The 20,328-nt window shown below is 40.6% G+C and overlaps 3 protein-coding genes across 7 annotated transcripts; all 3 read left to right on the top strand.

The window, feature by feature from the left end:
* The first annotated feature begins 5,248 nt into the window (after window positions 1-5,248).
* Window positions 5,249-6,472, top strand: LOC114792146 (putative gustatory receptor clone PTE03). Its single transcript, XM_028983040.1, has one exon. It carries the CDS (start codon window positions 5,510-5,512, stop codon window positions 6,470-6,472), a length of 963 nt encoding a protein of 320 aa, XP_028838873.1. The 5' UTR covers window positions 5,249-5,509.
* A 2,416-nt stretch (window positions 6,473-8,888) lies between these two features.
* Window positions 8,889-10,006, top strand: LOC114792449 (olfactory receptor 6N1-like). 2 transcript variants are annotated; one of them, XM_028983573.1, is made up of 2 exons: window positions 8,889-8,894; window positions 8,985-10,006. In XM_028983573.1, the coding sequence occupies exon 2, from the start codon at window positions 9,039-9,041 to the stop codon at window positions 9,993-9,995; it is 957 nt and encodes a 318-aa protein (XP_028839406.1). In that variant the 5' UTR covers window positions 8,889-8,894; window positions 8,985-9,038; the 3' UTR covers window positions 9,996-10,006. The 2 variants fall into 2 exon arrangements, with proteins under 2 accessions (XP_028839406.1, XP_028839407.1); XM_028983574.1 differs by having other exon boundaries at window positions 8,890-8,894; window positions 8,988-10,006.
* Window positions 10,007-11,155: 1,149 nt separating this feature from the next.
* rabgef1 (RAB guanine nucleotide exchange factor (GEF) 1) lies at window positions 11,156-19,749 on the top strand. Of its 4 annotated transcripts, XM_028984598.1 has the most exons (11): window positions 11,156-11,304; window positions 12,688-12,872; window positions 13,111-13,295; window positions 13,837-13,953; window positions 14,764-14,784; window positions 15,444-15,610; window positions 15,943-16,024; window positions 16,331-16,463; window positions 16,715-16,806; window positions 16,893-17,149; window positions 17,787-19,749. In XM_028984598.1, exons 2-11 carry the CDS (start codon window positions 12,694-12,696, stop codon window positions 18,186-18,188), a joined length of 1,635 nt encoding a protein of 544 aa, XP_028840431.1. In that variant the 5' UTR covers window positions 11,156-11,304; window positions 12,688-12,693; the 3' UTR covers window positions 18,189-19,749. The 4 variants fall into 4 exon arrangements, with proteins under 4 accessions (XP_028840431.1, XP_028840432.1, XP_028840434.1 ...); XM_028984599.1 differs by lacking the exon at window positions 14,764-14,784; XM_028984601.1 differs by lacking the exons at window positions 13,837-13,953; window positions 14,764-14,784.
* Window positions 19,750-20,328: the final 579 nt, after the last annotated feature.

Raw genomic sequence — 20,328 nt, 5'->3', positions numbered from 1 at the left:
CTCATCTTGGTACCTAATGGCAGTCAGACTACCTCCGTACAAGGAGGGCTGTGTGGTCCCCCCAAAGAAACCTTTTTGCTTTTTATCCAAGAATAGAATAGAATTGAATGAATGGCTTATTTCCCAGCCAAATGCAAGTGTATAGAATTCTCTGTAACACTAGTGCAACACTTAAAAGTGCAAGACATAAACTAAAGCGCAGGAGATAGACAGTGCGATTTACTACAAGCCAATAAAATCAGTGCAAGACAACGACACGCATCAAATAGTGTGAAAACCAAATGTACGGTATTGAGAGGCAGGAGGGATGTGGGCCAGTTTTTAAAAGGGCTTACCAAACATTCAGTTCTACCGGAACTAGAAGACAGTTTTCCACTGGATTCCAAAGGAAGTGACAGGTCAAGACAAACCTCATTGCAGATTTTCAGTTATAATAGCTGCCATTGAAATTTGAGCGAAAGCTATCCATTTCCTCCTTCATCAGCAAAATCTATTACAGAACGTTGTGTAATGGATCTCTACAAAAAAAGATCACGTTTTGTCATTGACCTTTATTTCATCATGAGTTGAAAACCCTTTAAAAGTATTAAAAAAAAAATGTTTCATTTAAAAATCTATCATCTGACACCTTTAATGAATTAAACTATGGTGTAGTGTAAAAATATGAATACTTTTAGTATTAATTCCCAGTCAAATGCAGGGCTCTTCTCCCCTTGCAACATTATTAAAAGGGTTATGACATTCATGGTTCATTATATTGTGCTTTGGAGACTGATTAGTGAGCAGATAGGAAATTGCCCATTTGGGCATTAACTGGTTACAACAACAGGCCTGTTTTGTTTTCATAATTAGTACTAATTAAGGTCAGTTAATGTTTGCAGTGAGTCGCCTCTGCGGAGACTCCTACCGCCCACCAGGATCTGTGCGCTGCAGTTAATGAACCCTACATCGATTCGCGGTCCTGGGCACCAGCTCTACTTGACTGTGCATGGAGAAGTGGTGCTTACATTTATTTCATTTTCCTCACACATGAGCTCAAGTCTGCATTCTGGCACTTTTAATCATTAAGCAACTACCGTCAATGAAATTGGCTTGGAAGAAATTGCAGGCTGAATGTTTAAACAAATGGCAAGGCCATTTTTTTTCAGTGACCGACTTTAAAGAGGCTCTTCTGCAGTGGTTCCCAACCTGGGGTCTGGGGGTACAGAATTTTATATGTGTTGAGGTTACCAAAGTTATATGAGAAACAAAAATTTAAATCTTTGGTGTGAATGTCAGGCATCACATTTCAAGGAAACCAGACACCACTCATCACCAGGCCAATACCATCCCTACAGTGAAGCATGGTGGTGGCAGCATCATACTGTGGGGATGTTTTTCAGCTGCCGGAACTGGGAGACTAGTCAGGATATGGGTAAAGATGACTGCAGCAATGTACAGAGACATCCTGGATGAAAACATGTGCCAGAGAACTCTTGAACTCAGACTGGGGCGACGGTTCCTCTTTCAGCAGAAAACCAACCCTAAGCACACAGCCAAGACATCAAAGGAGTAGCTTCAGGACAACTCTTCAGGACAGCCCAGACTTGAATCCGATTAAACATCTCTGGAGAGATCATAAAATGGCTGCTCCAACGCTTCCCATCCAACCTGATGGAGCTTGAGAGGTGCTGCAAAGAGCCAATTGGCCAAACTGGCCAATAATAGGTGTGCCAAGCTTGTGCCATCATGTTCAAAAAGACTTGAGGCTGTAATTACTACATGTGACATGTTTTAATCCATTTTGGAATAAGGCTGCAACATAACAAAATGTGGGAAAAGTGATGTGCTATGAATACTTTCTGGCTATACGAGCTCTCAACAACAACACCGCTACATAGAACAGAACGCTAATACACTCCAGCTTCTGGACTCTATCCCCCTAGAATCTTGCACAAATTTTTACTTTACTTTCACTTTACACATTTGCACACCTTCACCCTACCTGTTACACATATTTTATGTTAAAAACATAAAAGTGTAATATTTGTTTGCAATGTTTGCATATTGGTTCACTGTATACTTGCAATATTTGCAAGATTGAGGTCTATAGCAGTCGCTAAAGCATTTCACTGCATATCATACCGTGTTTGACTGTGTATGTGACATATAAAACTGAAATTTGAATTTGGATGCACTGTAGACAAGAGCTGTAAATCTTGGCTCGGGTCGAGTCGGGTTCATACTCAATTTCTATCATTTTAGTCAGGCTCTGGTCCGGTCGGTATGGAAACACAAACTTACATATAATATATAGTAACTATCCTTTCCATATTATTTGCTTGTAAATTTGTTTTCGGTGATTGGGAAGAGTGTTTCACATGTGGTAAATTAGTTTTATTAAATGTATTAAATATTTACTAAATATTTCACTTCATACAGAACAATGTCTGGTCATTGCGGTTTTTGGGGAAAATTCATAATGATCTGTAGACTGTCATGTGTCATGTGGTCAATGTACAGGTGTAAGCTACAGCTACACTGAGAACATGAAAAATCACATGCAACAGTATGCAAAACTGTTGAGTGAAATCAGTAGGCTTAAAAACAATGACAACATGATGCCATTTAAGTCCATGTATGATTATTATTATTATTATTATTATATGATAACTTTTTATGAGCTTTCAAACTATCTTACAGTAAATTAAAATAGTGTTTAAGATGTCATAACATGGAACTAAAGTCTTAATTTATATTCTGTTATGAAATATGAAGATCAGTGTGAGATCATATGTCTAAGCTAAATGTTTCACAGCTATGACCTTGAGGTCAAGGTCTAGATTGTGTAACTCTTGCATATGGTTAATGCTGGAGAGCTCACACTTTTAAGTGTGTACCTACTGTAAGAGGAAAAGAGGATGGTTCCATTAGAGCAGTCTGAGATTAATTAGTTTGCTCTCAGGTCTTAGTCAATCTTTGTTTACAGACTGGCTCCAGTCAGGTCATTACCCAGAATTCCCTTGAGGTGAGAGTGAAAACAGACTAATTAGAACATCATCAAAATTTCACCTAAGAGAACACTAATCTACAGTCTTCTGAGACTGCAGCACGGATCAGCAGTGAAATCATTTTAATGACTCCAAAAAGAAGTTTTGGAATAAACAGGGAGACAAGCCCTTCTTTTTACTGTTTCACTACCGTTTCACTTCATTTACTGTTTCACTTTTTTAAAAAAGCAGAAGTTGCAAACGTAACTCATGCATAAATAACATGCCAAGAAAGGAATTGATTCACAGTGACATCACAGTGTTCATAATGATCCATGTCAAGATCTGAAGATAGTTGACTGTATTATCCTACCACGTCTAGCAATTTCCAAATGTCAGGTACAGGTATGAGATTTATTACAGAACTACAGAACATTTTCACTGCAATGAAACATTCTCTGTACAGTCCAGTTAAGAGTTATGTTGTGGTAGTTTTTAGTCTTCAAGTTTATAAAAGTTCAATTCAATACAAATTTTCATGTAAGTCTGTATAGAAGCTGTCCATGGGTTTAGCTGGTCATTGTCTGCCCTCTGGTGCACACAGCAGATCTGAACCGCAGTCATGGTAACAGCTGAATTATTGATCAGTGTTTGTATTCAAACAGATAAACACAGACAGAAAATAATGCGGGAACGGACCTCCGGGTTCCCCAGAGGAACCCCAGAACCAAAAAGTTTCTAGTCAATTACCCAGAGCTCATGAAAGGAAGGAAAAAGTGAAAAAGAAGGTGAGGGGAATCTGTGAGGAATTAAAAGGGACAGAACAGGACAAAAAAAGAGACAAAGATGTACGTTCTTAAAGGAGGAGGATCGCAGTCTCCTTGTCACAACTCATAAAGACTGTAGGGTATCAAGAAAGGAAAATAGGCACCCCTAAGGGACATACAGCCTTCAAACAGCCTTCTGGACTGTTTGCCTTTATGTTGTGTTTTGTTTGCATTGTCACGTGTCATGTCACCTGTGTCATGCTACTTTTCTCTGAGTAGCTATGCCCACTTTATGTTCCCGGTCCTTGCTGAGCATTCTTTGTGTTTTCCCAGCTTGTGAGTGCAGTCTGTATACTGGTTGTTTGAGTTCTTTTGGGCCATTGTGCCTACTTTCTGCAACCTGTTGCACGTGATATTTTAACACGGTCTCTGATGCTGGGTAATACCTGCCCACTGTCCAGAGCCAATTTTGGGGCTATTCAGAGGAAAGGAAAGAAGGAAGTGATCTCAGGCCACAGGCCACAGGCCACAAGACAGGACATAATTTGCTCATAGTGGACACTTTCCAGCCTGTTGAAGCAGAGGAATGAGTGAATGTCTGAGTTTCCATGCATTTGTACACAGCCACTAGGGAGAGCAGGCCACAACTGTATTCAACATTTTATGAAATGATACCAATATCCTGTGCATAATGAAACAAGTATACTTGTTCCTCCTATGGTCCTCCTGTGAAATAAAATGTCTATTTTTTCATGGTTGTAAGGAAGGTTGTGGTCAGTGGTGTGGGGGCAGTGGTGGTCAGTGGTGTGGGGGCAGTGGTGGCCTAGCGGTTAAGGAAGCGGCCCCGTAATCAGAAGGTTGCCGGTTCGAATCCCGAGCCGCAAAGGTGCCACTGAGGTGCCACTGAGCAAAGCACCGTCCCCACACACTGCTCCCCGGGCGCTTGTCATGGCTGCCCACTGCTCACTCAGGGTGATGGGTTAAATGCAGAGGACAAATTTCACTGTGTGCACCGTGTGCTGTGTATCACGTGTGACAATCACTTCACTTAATAATTAATAAAAAGTCAGAAAGCCAACAAACAAAATCAATTCACACTTGCAAATTGCACATGAAACCTATACACTGGCATGACCAAGCAGGGACTACTGGAAATGAAATGCTTTAAAACTTCCAAACAAAGGCCAGGTAAAACTACCGAACATGATGGGGACGCACAAACAAAAAACACACTAATTTGCTCCACCCACCCAAAATGTCCAGCAGTTCTCCCTGGTGGTTGAAGCCCACCAGGGTGGATGCATAAAACCGCCTCCCACCCCTCTCCATGTTCTCTAATTATTCCTCTCTTGAGGAAAGAAAGAGTATATAATCTGATGCACTGCTAACCTTCTATCAGATGATACTTTGGTAAGACAATGGTATAGCTGTTAGTAGTTACTTACTTTTACATTTACATTTACATTTGGCAGATTATTCAGAGCAACTTACAACGACTTACTTAATAATGTTTGTCATGTTTGTTCTCATTTTAGAATGTCAAAATTGATACTATAATATGCAATCCGTGCTATTCCTTTAAATTTTCACTGTTTAATGATCCTGGGAATTAAATATACTAATATACTATACTCAAGCCTGGGCAGGTTATCATATACCGTTGTGTATGTACAGGAAATAGGTTTACCTGGTTAGCTAACAGAAATAACTTCAGTGATTGTTGTGTTTCATATTTTACGTCTAGCGCACCAGGAAAACAATCCCTTCATTGTCATGCAAAACCTCAGTGCATCACCCTCAAAAAACTCTCTGATTCATCCTTCAGGATTTTATATCATTGGATTCAGTACGCTGCCGTACACAAACCTATACATGATATTTTTGGGAGTGGTTTATTTGACAACTGTCATTTGTAATTGTTTTGTCATTGTCATCATTTGGATGGAGCGCTGTTTGCACACTCCAAAATTTGCCGCTGTGGCAAATCTGGCCTTGGTGGACCTAATTCTCAGCACAGCTGTCATTCCTAGCATGCTGAAGACATTCTTGTTTAATGATTCCTTCATTCCATTCAGCCACTGCCTGATGCAAATGTATTTTTATACCTGTTTCTTGTCTATGGAATCGTATTCGCTTGCTGTACTTTCTTTTGATAGGTTTGTTGCAATTTGTTTCCCGCTTAGGCAGCACTCCATCAATTCCATGACTTGCATGTTATGCATTATAGGAGCCGTATGGGCATATTGTATTGGACGTGTAATGTTCTCAGTAATAATAATCTTGAATCTGTCCTTCTGTGGCTCTGTGAAAGTTTACAGCTACCTCTGTGATTATGCACCAGTCTTTAGATTGGCTTGCAATGATTATTCTTTGCATTACAACACTGCAACGACGTTCAGTTTAACTAATATCTTTGTCCCACTGAGTTTCATCATTATTTCTTATATGTCCATTTTAATTACTGTGTTCAGAATGAAAAGTATTGTGAGCAGATATAAAGCAATAGCTACTTGCCTAGAGCACCTCATTCTGGTGGCAATTTTTTTTATACCTATTTTAACTCTGTACATCATTGGATTCTTTCTGTTTAAAGTTGACCCTGATCTCAGGACACTGGGGTTGTCACTGTCATCCAGTATACCACCATTCGTTAACCCAATTATTTATAGCCTTAAAACAAAGGAAATCAGACAAAAGGCTTATATTTTGATATGTAAAATTAAAATACATCCCTAAGGAACAAATGTTTTAAATGTTTAAGCAAATGCTTCAAATGTTTTAAATCTTTAAAAAATGTTTTGAATAAAGATTTTACTGTATCAGGACGACTTAAAGTTACAAAGTTGTGTAACAAGTTTGTTCTCATTTTAAAATGTCAAAATTTATACAATAATATGCAATTCGTGCTATTCCTTGAATATTTCACTGTTTAATGAGTAAGACAGTATAAACCAGGGGTTTGCATTACATTGCAAACAATTTGCAGCTCCCGGTACTTTCTCTTTAATGGAAACCATGTCCAAATGGCTCCTTGAGTGTTGCCAACCCCTGCTATATTGGTAAATATTGGTATTCTGATGTGCATCTAAGACCACTGCTAATGGAGTTGTAATCTCAGGGCCATCTATACCAATAGCAAATGCCTTTGATATAAACTAGTTCAAAAATAAAAAGTTCAAAAATTCCTCTAGCTACAGAATCATAATTGTCTGTGACTTCCACAGGCTTGTCCCATTAGGGGTCACCACAGCAGATCAACCAGTCACCAAGAAATGCACAATCACATGCATTGCCAGTGGCAGAGTCTATATATTCAAGTTGAGCTATATTGTCATTTCAGCGACATACATATTAGACAGAACATAGTGAGCAACATTGCTCTGGAACCTGGTGATACATATAACATTTAAACAAAGTTACATACTGACACATGCATGTGTGTAACATGGACAACCCGCTATATAAAGTGCAAAACATGGGACACAGGCAGAGCAAGCCAAGCAGTCGCTGCACAGTCAACATTGGACTGAGCACACAGCCCTAAGGAGCTCCAGTGCTCAGTGTGTTGGTGCTGGAGATGCTGTTCCCAATCCAGAAAGACTGAGATCTCTCAGTCAGGAAGTCTAAGATCCATTTGCAGATGGAGGTGTTCAGGACCATATATGAAGTATAGGTGGAAACCTCTATTGTTTGGAGCTTAGCTCTAATATCCCAAGATGCGTGACTTACTTTGTTCAATTTAATGCACATTTTATCACTTAAGATGTCAAATAAATCCTGATGTGCTCCACAAGCTGAAAAGGAATTCATGCTCAGAATGTTTTAAACACATAGAGGACAGACATCGTTCTCAAAATTCTAATGGACATGAAAATATTAAGTAATACTTTTCATTCAAATGTAGTTAAAAAAGGTAGGAACAGATGAACAGAACCACCACATCATGCTCAGTAAGAGCTAACCATATTACTACTGTTATTGCATTTTGGGTTTTTTTTGGTCTAATCTCATACATTCCACACTATGCATATTTTTGTTGCATTTGATGTGCTGATGTGCTGTAATCTATATTGTCACAGTGGCGAGCCAGGGCAGGCAAAACATTTATGCAAGCTCATGACTAACAATGAAAAATATTTTCAATGTACAGTGTGTATGGAAAGTATTCAACCCCCCTTAAAATTTTCACTGCTATATTTCATCCATTTGTTAAAATCATTTCATTTTTTTCCTCATTAATGTATACACAGCACCCCATATTGACAGAAAAACACAGAATTGTTGAAATTTTTAACATAGAAAAACTGAAATCTCACATGGTCCTAAGTATTCAGAACCTTTTCTCAGTGTTTAGTAGATGCACCTTTTGATGTAATACAGCTATGAGTCTTTTTGGGAAAGATGCAACAACAACATTTTTCACACCTGGATTTGGGGATCCTCTGCCATTCCTCCTTGTAGATCATCTCCCGTTCTGGCAGGTTGGATGGTAAACGTTGGTGGTCAGACATCTCTGTGCTTATGGTCAAGGTCTTGTTGAACAGTAAACCTTCGGCCCAGTCTGAGGTCCTGAGCACTCTGGATATCATACAAGACACCCCTGTACATGGCCACATTCAGCTTTCCCTTGATGCTGCCACCACCATGCTTTACTGTTGGGACTTTATTGGACAGGTGATGGGCAGTGCCAGGTTTTTGAGATGATGAGAAATATTTCAGTTTTTCTTTGTTAATAAATCTGTAAAAATATTTTAAAAATCCATGTTTTTCTGTGATAATGGGGTGCTGCGTGTAATGAGAAAAAATAAATAACTTAAATTATTTTAGAATGGCAGCAATATAATGAAGAGTGAAAATTTCGGTCTGAATACTTTCTGTACCCACTGTTTAACTTAAGTAAAATATCCCACTGTCCGCAAAAGAATGATCTATGACATCCTCTTGGTCTAATGGGTGATTCGTAATTAGCACAACACATTTGGACTAAAAATAATGTAATCATTTTACACAGCCTTGGTAATTGTGCAAATGATTAACATCTAATGATTGTGCTCTCCCTTAATTTTAGCGTTGAGACATCTCATGAGAGCAGTTCAGTGCACATATATATTCAGATGCAAATGGTTGATTTTCTCAGATGGGAGGAGAGGGCACTCTGGTAAGGAAAGTTGTTGCTTGAGTTTATATATTGGTGCTGTGATGAACAGAGATGAACAGAATGTTTTTCGTATGTTGTGTGTTGCTATAGAAGAATTGCTTTAGAAGAATCAGAATCAAGAAGATTCTGTCCTCGAGAGGCAAAATGAGGGTTTACAGAGCATCGTTCTCCAACACTTCCCTCATCCACCCAGCAGGATTTTACATCATCGGATTCACAACATTTAAATTTGCAGAGATTTACATGTTTTTTTTAGGTCTCGTTTACATAATGACTGTTCTGTTCAACTGCTTTGTGATCAGCATTATTATTACCGACTACCGTTTGCACACCCCAAAGTTTGTTGCAGTGGCAAACTTAGCAGTGGTGGACTTGATCCTTAGCACAGCCCTAGTTCCTGGAATGCTGAAGACATTTCTGTTCAAGGATACTTTTGTGCCCTTCACCCTGTGCCTTGTGCAGATGTACTTCTGTTACAGTTTTCTAGCCCTTGAATCGTTTTCTCTTTCACTTCTTGCTTTTGACAGGCTTGTCGCGATATGTTTTCCTCTGAGGACAAATTCAATCAACACAATGACCTCCATGTGGTGTCTTTTGGCCATTAGTTGGTTATTTTGCTGCGGGATCAACATCTACTCAATAGCAATAATGACCAATCTCTCATTCTGCGCATCGGTGAAAGTGAAAAGTTACTTCTGCGATTACTCCCCAGTTTACAGGCTTGCATGCAATGATTACTCACTGCAGTGGTCTGTGTCATCGGGCCTTAGTATGACTATACTTTTTGGTGCCCTGAGTTTCATAGTTGTTTCCTACATGTGCATTTTGATTGCAGTATTCCGAATGAAAAATGTAGAGAACAGACGCAAAGCAATCACCACCTGCACAGAACATCTGATTTTGGTCGCTGTTTTCTATATTCCCGTTTTTACTTTGTACATTATAGGATTTTTCTTTTACAGTGTGGAGCCCGATGTGAGGATGCTGGGTTTGTCATTGTCTTCTTGTATACCCCCATTTTTTAACCCAGTTGTGTATACTCTGAAAACAAAAGAAATCAGAAACAAAGCTTATTCTCTGCTTCAGAAGGCTAGGTGCTGAATGCTGATTTACATTTGTATTCTGTATTCTGTATTCCTCTAGGGTTGGATTACTAAGGCTGGATCTGTAGTGGATATTATCCATCATCATGTAATATTTTACATGTAATATTTTTAGCACTGAAACACACCAATCCTCTTCGGGAGGATTGGTGTGTTTTTGTTTGTGTGTGGGTGCATGTCGCTACAGAGAAAATCATTGTAACATTCAGAATTAGTTAGTGTCAATCTTTTCAAATACTCTGTCGTGCCATGTTTGATTAATCAGTGGTACATTAATAATTGCTAAATATTGATGTTCTCTGTGATAGGGTTGTAACTGTATGCAAAAAATCACAGTTCAGTAGTCACACGATTTCAGGTCAAAGTCACATCTAGTTAGATTGTTCCGTACAGCAGGAAGAAAGGGGGGGAAAATAATAATTTTGTATTTTGTATTTATTAAGTAGTGGTTTAATCAACTAAGTATGAATGAAATAAAACGACTGAAAAAATATCATTATAAGTATTCTCTCAAAGCACTAATCAATAATAGAAAATATATAATGTTCATCGAAAAGATCTTTAGTCAGTGCAAACATTAATAAAAAAAATGTTATTCTGCCTGGTAACTTGACCAGTTCTTAAAATTCTAGAATATTAAAATGATGAAACAACACATATGCAACATCCCAAAAAGCTTTTACTGTGCCTGAATAAGTGATGGAGCTACATGCACGCATCTTGCCTAAACAACAGCTGATCAATATTTTGTTTAGCATTCAATCAGCAGTCTGTACCAGCGCATTGCATTGCACTGAATGAGCCGTTACTGTACTGTCAGTCCTATTGACAGTAAACTGTCAGTGTATAGAATCCTTGTGAATATGGCCAATGTACAGAGGCAACTGAAGACTAGGCAAAGATTCCACAGACCTTGTACTGCGCTCTGCAGCTACAGTATTATGAAAGAACGGCAGATGGCAGCAAAATGCCAGTAATGGAGTATTTGCAAATTCCCGAACAAGACGGAAACCTTGATGATTCATGCTGGTATCAAAATAAGGACCATCAAGGAACGATACCGACAAAAAATCCCGTGTTTTCAAAATAATTTTTTTGTGTGTCTTTTTTAAAATGCTATTTCAAGCTTTGCTAACCACATACAGGCGTTTGTACGAAGCTGATCGTGATCGACATCCCCCCCGCTGCGAACTCTTATTTTGACACAGCGGCGCCTCCACGCTGGACCAGCGGCTGGGCTACTGCGTCCGCGGTACGAGCAGCAGAGTTACAGCGGCGATCACTGTCGGCACTTCGCGGGCGAACAGGTAAACGCACCCGGCTCGACCGACGCAGGAAAGCGTCCCCGTTTAAACACCCGCCGAAGATTGGTTTCGGTGCCCTCGGGACCAGTTTAGCTCCTGGGTTATCGCTGGTGTCGTTAGCAGCTTAATGTTAGTTACAAGACGGTTCTGGGTGCTAACATTAGCCACTATTGTTCACTTAGATGCTGGGAGATTCTACGTGTTCCCCCGCTTCCTTCCTTTTTTTCTCCTTTTAGATTCACGAAGATAAGCTCCGATGCGGTTTTTGTCTTATTCACACAGCTCTGAGCAGAGTACCTGGCTGAGGGCGCATGAATGTTGACAGTCGTGTATGACGCAGTCCCGACAGGTTGGCTGCCGTCACAAAATGATGCGAATATGGCGACGTCGTGGGAGCTAATGTGTTAGACGCGCCCTTTCGGATTAGGTTTCGGGTTGTTTATAGTGTCCGAGGTGCAGGTGCAGCGGCCTTCGTCTCCTGTTCACTTTTCGCTGGGAAAAAGATGGTGACGTCACAGAGAGAGATCAGGCCGACGCCATTGTACATGTTGCCTTGTGTTTCGGGGAAGCGGCGTCGCGGTTTAACTCTTGAGACCGTCGCCGAGTTGCACTTCGAGAAATGTGTTCCCCGTCCGAGGTGCAACGTCAGCTTTTACTGAAACTGGTGCGTTTGCGTCCCGTATCCGAAGGGGGGTTGAATTACAGGCGTTCAGGTGGCGGTGTTGTCATCTTCAGCTTTGCCACGACTGCACCTCTAATTAACCTTTGCAGGCTACTTAGGGTGGTAGTAGCCCAGTGGGTAACACGCTCGTCAATGAACCAGAAGACCCAGGTTCAAACCCCACTTACTACCATTGTGTCCCTGAGTTGCTCCAGGGTGGACTGTCCCTGTAACTACTGACTGTAAGTCGCTCTGGATAAGGGTGCTCTAAATGTAATTATTGTACAGCAGTTAGATTTACATGCAATGTAGTGTGAGAATGTATGCATGTCATTTTTGGTTTAGGGGATTCAATAAAAATGCAATTACAACATTTTCACAAAATCCATACTCATTGCTGGATACTAAAATTAATATTTGTGGATTTTTTTTTCTGATATGGTACATGTGGAAAACGTATTGCATTGTAACGGTTCACACAAGAAACAAGTGTCTATATAACAAAATGTATATAGGAATATAAATTCTTTAATATGAAAATTGTCTGCAAAACGCTCAGATCTACATTATCTGTTTTATAAGTGTTATTGTGCACACAACATTTGCAGGATAATTTTTTCCTCACACTTGGTATTGTAGAGTGTCTAGAGTAGCAAATATTTGCTTATTACTGGAGCGCTGCAAGATTTAGAATTTAAATCTGAAACCTGTTTGTGTTTCTCCAGGTGAGGATGAGTCAGCGGTCAGAACGCCGTGGGATCCATGTGGACCAATCAGAGCTGCTGTGCAAGAAGGGCTGCGGTTACTATGGCAACGCGGCGTGGCAGGGCCTCTGCTCAAAGTGCTGGAGGGAAGAGTACCAGCGAGCACGGCAGAAACAGATTCAGGAGGACTGGGCCCTAGCTGAGAAGTAAGAGCAGTGTCTTCCGAAGAGAGATTCTTAACTTCACCCTGTGCTTCCCGTATCACGGATGATATTGATTTGTTTATTTATTTATTTTGGGAATGATGGGAGGAATTACTTATTATGCAAAGACATGCAGTTGGAATGCTTACTGTAATGCCAGGACGTTTATGGTGTTTGTGTAATATAATAATCAGAAGTCAGTGTTTGAAATTGACATTTCTCTTTCTAATGTCTTTCCCAGATTGCAAAGGGAGGAAGAGGAGGCTGCCTATGCCAGCAACCAGGGTACCCAGCCCACCCCCCCAAACCAGTCCGCTCTGGCACCCTTCTCCAAATTCGAAGAGAAAAAGACCAATGAGAAAACTCGTAAGGTCACCACTGTCAAGAAGTTTTTCAGTCCCTCATCGCGGACTACTCCTAAGAAAGGTATGGTGAAAGCGCACCATCCTGCAATGCAGAAACACACACACACATACGTTTGATTCCTCGAGAAACAAGGAATAATATTGATAGATTTCAGTGTGTGTACGGGTAACTCTGTGTGATTTTTCCCGTCTTTTGAGCTGTGCCACCATCAATTTTATTATAGTCACTGGAAATATCAGTGAGGGGCTGCTGATTTTCTTTACCCATCTTCATTTCATGTCATGCCTTTTTCTACTTGTATTTTTTTGCTGTAATTTAATTTAAGTTTGTATATATATTTTTTATGTAATTCATGGCCATCTCAGTACCCACCCACTTTTGTGATGTAATTTTCTGAGAACTAATCCCCTCTGTTCATATCTCATTCATCTCTCTTTATTTTGTCATTTCTTTTCTTCATAAACCCATTGTCACTCCATCCATTCTACCTGTCCTCCTTTTATCACCCTCCCACCATTTGCCACCATTTGTTTGTTTCCCCTTTGTGTGTTGTGTGTGGCATGTGTGCGTGTTCGCGTGCTGCGTCGGGGGTGTGTTCCAGCGTCCGGCGAGCGAGAGGAGAGAGTGCAGGGCAGGAGAGAGAGCCATGGAGAGACCCTCCTTCGTGATCTCAGGGGCATGTTCACTCCGCCCTGGGAGATGGGCTCTCCTACTGAAGGTAACAGACGGTTATGAAGCATGTGGGAGTGCAGGTCTAGAATCAGTTTAGGTGAACGTATGTTGATTAACCTGAAAAATGGGATTAGAAAACCTTCAGGGTTCAATTCAGCTATGCTAACCAGTTAAATATGAAACAAGGAACTACCTGTGCACTTGCATTGCTTTTAGAGTCGGCCTGTATTACGTCTGACAGGGCTGGGCCTCGTTGATCTGCAGGAATGATGAACATGCTTCAGTGTGCAGGCCCTTCCTTTTCTATTGTAGGAACATGGATGGGTGTGACAGTCGCTCTGTCTTCGGGAGGATTGGTGTGTTTTTGTTTGTGTGTGGGTGCATGTCGCTACATTTAGAAGGATCAGAAAGACCTCTGGGATGGTGTGCTTTTTGAATTACTGCCCTCTCAGGCTGCAGGGAGACGAATAAACGGCCGACCAATAAGGTCATGAATGGCCAAGCCCTCCGTTTTGCCTATATTTGCCTATATAATGATGCAGACTTAAAGCCGTAAGGCAGACGTCACCCTGCAGTCTTTGAAAGTCCTCATTCTAAACCAGATCAAGAGTGATGAAGCATGGTGTAAGGTGTAAATCTTAAGTTCTTTCCGGTGTAATTGTGGATTTCAGCGGCAGGCCGCTGAACTGATAAATGTATGAGCGGTGTTTGCAGTGGGTTTTTTTTTGCCGTGTTTCACTTTGCTGTGTGTGTGTGTGTGTGTGTGTGTGTGTGTGTGTGTGAGAGATTTTTGTTTGGTCTTTCACCCCTGTTCATTGTATGTCCCATTCGTGTGTTTTTTTTTATTGACGGGCAGCTCTGGTGTCAAGACTGAGAGGTGGGTGCCTGCTCTCCCATAGGTCCATCTTCCCCAAACCCCATAGCTTCCCAGGAGCACAGAGCTTATACCTCAAGCACAGCGAGCAAAGCACTGCACTGCAGACCCATCCTTCACTCTGCACCTTAGACTACAGGACATTAGGCTTTACTCTTTCTTCTTGCAATGCCTCTTTTCCTTTCTCTTGTTTGCCTTTTACGTTCCAGTTTAGAAGTGCTGGGTTGTGTGGCCATATATTCCCATTAATTCTCATGGTATGTGGAACTAAGGGGGGGGCATTAAATAGTGGACCGACAGTTTTATGTGTAATGTAAATATTTCGACATGCTATGGGGCCATGGAAAAATGTGGTTTGTTTTATGACATATTTCCCAGCCATGCTGTAAATAAAAACTGCGTCTTCCGTGCTAATCCATTCCATTTATAGGTCTTCTGTGTGACAATGACGAGCATTGTGAGTAAGTACCATGTGTCGTATCCAGCTGTATTTGGCAGTATCTTATAGGGAATAGACATTCGTCTCTTTTTAGGTCAAGTGTATCGATCCGAGGTATAGTTTTAATATGTATCACATAGAGGGCATGTTGTAAATGAAATATATGTTGTTGTTTTTATTTAAAGCTCTTTAAAAAGTCACAGTGCGTTCTGTGTTTCCTCAGAGAGTCACGAGAGTAAAACCCCGAGTCCATCCATCTCTCGACAATCTAGTATCGAGACAGATAGAGTGTCCCGGGACTTTGTGGACTTCTTGAAGAGCTTGCAGAAACTGGGCAGAGAGATCCACAAACAGTGTCGTGTGTTCATTGAAAGCATGGCCAGCAAGAAGGTCCATCACACAATTTTTTGCTTTTCTTAGACACATCACTGGTGCTTTTCATCTGGTGTTCTATATTTTTGCACTATAAAAGTTAACATTTAGGGCTTGGTGTGTTGAATAGATGTATTATAAGTTACATTTTGAGGAGTAGCATCTGTAATGGTTCAGAATAAAATTCTCATCTTGGTACAAGCAAAATAATACGTTTTAACTGCTGATTTCTATTGTGTAATCATTTTAGACACTTTGACAAACACAAGTTTTTAAACACATTCTGGTTAACTGTTTGTTTAAAAGGTAAGTTATAACATTTCTTTAACTGCATATTTGTATTTTTTTAGGACTTGAGTGCTGATGAACTGTCAGAATACGTCCAAGACTTCTACCAGAACATGTCTGACCGACTGTTGACTCATTTTAAAGGTATTGTAGACAGCAGGTGTGTGCATCCTTAACAGTGGTTCAGGGGGCAGTGGTGGCCTAGCGGTTAAGGAAGCGGAAGGTTGCCGGTTCGAATCCCGATCCGCCAAGGCGCCACTGAGGTGCCACTGAACAAAGCACCGTCCCCACACACTGCTCCCCGGGCGCCTTTCATGGCTGCCCACTGCTCACCAAGGGTGATGGTTAAAAGCAGAGGACACATTTCGTTGTGTCACCATGTGCTGTGCTTTCACAATGACATTCGCTTTCATCTTGCCTTTCTGATGAACGCACCTGTTCTTGTTTCAGGCTCCTCTGAGCGTGTGGAATGTGTTATGGACCAGGTGGAGAAGTACATAATGACTCGTCTCTACAAAAGCGTTTTCTGCCCCGAGACCACAGATGATGAGAAGAAAGATCTGGCCACTCAGAACCGAATCCGGTGAGTGAATGAATGAATAAATAAATAATTCATCCAGATGTGTCTTCCTCTTAGCCCTGAGCCAGAAGCACAGCTAAGATTTGATCCCTGCCTGTATAATAATGCTTCAAAAACACACCTAGATATGTTCAGATGCAAGTCAGCACCAGTCTAATCTGTAGGAAATTATAAATATTCACTGTTAAATTTAGCTATACTGTTATTGTTCAGTTTTTGTAATAGAATTTCTTGTTTTCTGTTTTGTTTCAAAGCGCTCTCCACTGGGTAACCATCCAGATGTTGTGTGTGCCTTTGGATGAAGATATTCCTGAGGTGTCTGATAGTGTTGTTAAAGCAATCACAGGTAATTATTATTTGGAGTTAGATTTAATTTGACTGCAATTCAGGAGATACAGGAAAAGAGCTCTAATGATAAATTTTCATTCACAGATGTGATTGAGATGGACTCGAAGCGTGTGCCAAGGGACAAGTTGGCCTGCATCACCAGCTGCAGTAAACATATCTTCAATGCCATCAGAGTGACTAAGAGAGAGCCGGCATCAGCTGACGACTTCCTGCCCACGCTCATCTACATTGTGTTAAAGGCCAACCCACCACGCCTGCAGTCCAACATCCAGTACATCACCCGTTTCTGCAATCCCAGCCGACTCATGACTGGGGAGGATGGATACTACTTTACCAACCTGGTACACACACGCACACACCTCGTGACCAGCAGTTCATAAGTAATATCCTTTCGTTCTGTCATCATAGGCCTGTATTTTTACTACTGTGTACTGAGTTTGTTGGGTATTAGTAGCCTAGTGGGTAACACACTTGTCTATGAACCCGAAGATCACAAAGTAACAGGTTCAAACCCCACTTACTACCATTGTGTCCCTGAGCAAGACACTTAACCCTGAGTGTCTCTAGGAGGACTGTCCCTGTCACTACTGACTGTAAGTCGCTTTGGAAAAGGGCGTCTGATAAATCCTGTAAATATAGTATATCATTACTAGGCTGCATAGTACAGTGTGCCATGTGCAGAGTTGGAAACATGCTTATTGTAGCATAACTGGGGTGCTATACGGGAAGGATTTACAGAGACTAACAGATACAGTTATTTTCAAATCGAACATGCAGCTTATCAGTTTAATTCAAGCATTTATTTTTGGCTAGCTAGTGAATGACATTATCAAACATGTCTTACCATTATTCTACCATTGTTTGAAATATTACTGACATCACAGGATGCATTATTCTGATGTTTTTATAATATTCTAACATTCACCATAAAAAAAAAAAAAAACCACTCATTTGTGTTTCTCTTGCTTGGTTTCTTAGTGCTGTGCTGTGGCTTTCATAGAGAAACTGGACGCTCAATCTCTGAATCTGAGTCCTGAAGACTTTGAGCATTACATGTCTGGACTGGCATCCCCTAGTCGAGTAGAAGAAAAGTCAACATGGCCACAGAGCAGCTCCCTGGTCAGTCCGGGCCTGACCCAAATGTACCACAACCTGGAGCTGCTGACGGGCCTGGGGGAGAGGCAACAGCAGGTTCTGGATGGGGCTAGGGGGCTTCAGGCAGAGATGGAGGAGTGGCAGGAGAGTGTGAAGCAGCAGGTGCACGGCATTGTGGAGCGCTACCCTTTAGAGGTCCGGCCGCCAGCACTTCCTATCGACTCTGAGAACACTGAGAACGACCGCTTGCCGCCGCCTCTGACACCACAGGTGTTCGCTGGGTAACAAATTGGATGGCCACAGAATGTGTGTGTGTGTGTGTGTGTGTGTGTGTGTGTGTGTGTGTGTGTGAGACTGCAGCTATTGACTCAGGCTTTTAATTAAGGCGCTTACTTTATATGGACATTTTAAAATTCCAGATGAGCTTTCATTATGCATGTTCTGCATGCGTTGTTTCTTGCTGACCCTCTTTTACCATTGTACTATAACCAATGATGAAATCCTTTTTGAAGAGTGTGATTTAATCAGGCATCAGATGTGGTACTTGTGCACTTCAGACACACATTTTTATTTATAGTGGCCTGTGACCTTAATCTCCAACTTTCTTAAACTTCCCTCATCATGCATCAAATTCATTAAACAAATATAAAACAGTCATCACAATCAGCCTGCAAGTTTAAGGATAACAGGTTTACGTATGATTCCCAGTGGTTCTGTGTATGTGAAAGTATGGGAGGTTCTACAAAATTGACTTTTACGCAGAGCCACTCTGATCAGGCTGGTAAGAGTGCCAGTCGGTTGTAGAAGGATAGTGGTCAGGGCACACTTTACATTATCATTCACGTTATGGTTTTCTTTATAATTATATTAATGAGACCTGGTCCAAAAATGGCCTGAAAGCTTTTTTCCCCTTTTTTTTTTAATTGAGATTAATTTTTGTCAGTCTTATAAAATAAGACCTTCTTTTTTGTTTTTTTTGCAGAATTAGTACTAGTAATACTAGTAGTTGTTGTTATCAACATACATATCAACATACAAGTTTTGAAAGATGAGGCGCATGCTTCTCCCCGTCGAATGCAGAAAAACAGGAGGATACTCTCATTAATCTAATAAACACTACCACCCTGACCCATCAGCCTGCCAGAAAGGTCGCAGGTCATTCCTCCTTCTGGGGATCTTTTTACCTCAAGTCGTGGATTGAATTTAAATTTCTCATGTGTCATGTTGTACAGCTAAATATTTGCCATCTTGGATATTAGTAAGTAATTTTCTTACTACTTTTCTTTTTCTTTTTTTTGCTCTTGCTGCCACTCTGCTATATATTGCGCAGACCTTGATTTATTCTGTTTTAGGGTGCTCAGTCCTGCAGCTGCTGAAAAGATGTGTGTTGCCTTCCTGTTTTGTGTGTGGCAATATGGTAAAACCGTATGCGTCAAGCATGGTACTCGTACACTAGAATACAATGCAGCGAGAGAAAAAAAAATCATTGTGAACACTAATGATATCTAAACAAAAAAAATCTAAAACATTCCTACATGGGGCTTTTCATCTTATATTTATCACTGTACAATGTGTAATAATGGTTTAATGAATCACGTTCTGGTTCATCATTGTCTGGCAGAGGAACTTGATCTTAGTGTCTGTGTGGTACTCCTCATAACTCTGACAGGACACACAAATGATGAGTCTGTCTATAGCACTGTAAAAATAATTTACTGTTGTGACTTTTAAATTTGTGGGCTAACCTGTATTTATTGTATATGTAAATATATATGTAAGGCATTGTTTTAGAGTTCTCTGTGAACTGGGGATGGTTTATTTCTCTTTAATAAACCCAGTAAAACTATTTTTCTACTTCAAGTTATTTGCATTTTACACACACTCACACACTTAGTTTTCTGCTGTGTTGCCGTTCCTGGTGATAAGGTTTTTAATATCTTGGGGATACACACAAAACTGAGGCCAATGCGTCACCTGCATGTGCAGTGCTATTTACAACATGTGAAACTGTTCAGTTTGTTACTTCTGTATTTTATACTTCAGCGCTTCATGTGGCTTTCCTTTGGAAATAACACAGTTCTGCCATCATGTGGTCCTTAAAGTAATCTTGGAAAATATTATGAAGTTGGTCTGTGATTGTAAATCTTAGTTTTAGTTATGATAAAGGCCTATAGCAACTTTGTTATTTGGATAAATAAAGTTATTGCAGTTAGCACCGATCAGGCTGGTGTGTGTTACTGTGAATAAGTAGTTTTGTACTGTACAGTTAATATGAATTTAAATATTACTCTTTAAAAAACTAAAGATTGAATTCTCCTTACAGTAAATCTGGACGTAATGGAACAGTACAACATGAAAGAGCCTCTGGAAAATTTAGGCTAAGGCATCTCAGTGGGCCTACCCTGAATGAAATGCAATGTAATTT

Source organism: Denticeps clupeoides, chromosome 6 (assembly GCF_900700375.1).
Source record: "Denticeps clupeoides chromosome 6, fDenClu1.1, whole genome shotgun sequence".
Taxonomy (NCBI): domain Eukaryota; kingdom Metazoa; phylum Chordata; class Actinopteri; order Clupeiformes; family Denticipitidae; genus Denticeps; species Denticeps clupeoides.
This window is presented reverse-complemented; position numbering and strand designations above follow the sequence as displayed.

Bases quoted from the DNA above. Each gene is read 5' to 3' on its own strand.
- LOC114792449 (XM_028983573.1), top strand. From the start codon at position 9,039: ATGAGGGTTTACAGAGCATCGTTCTCCAACACTTCCCTCATCCACCCA.
- LOC114792146 (XM_028983040.1), top strand. From the start codon at position 5,510: ATGCAAAACCTCAGTGCATCACCCTCAAAAAACTCTCTGATTCATCCT.
- rabgef1 (XM_028984598.1), top strand. From the start codon at position 12,694: ATGAGTCAGCGGTCAGAACGCCGTGGGATCCATGTGGACCAATCAGAG. The intron at 13,296-13,836 runs GTATGGTGAAAG...GGTGTGTTCCAG, and splicing joins GCGGACTACTCCTAAGAAAG to CGTCCGGCGAGCGAGAGGAG. The intron at 13,954-14,763 runs GTAACAGACGGT...ATTGACGGGCAG, and splicing joins GATGGGCTCTCCTACTGAAG to CTCTGGTGTCAAGACTGAGA.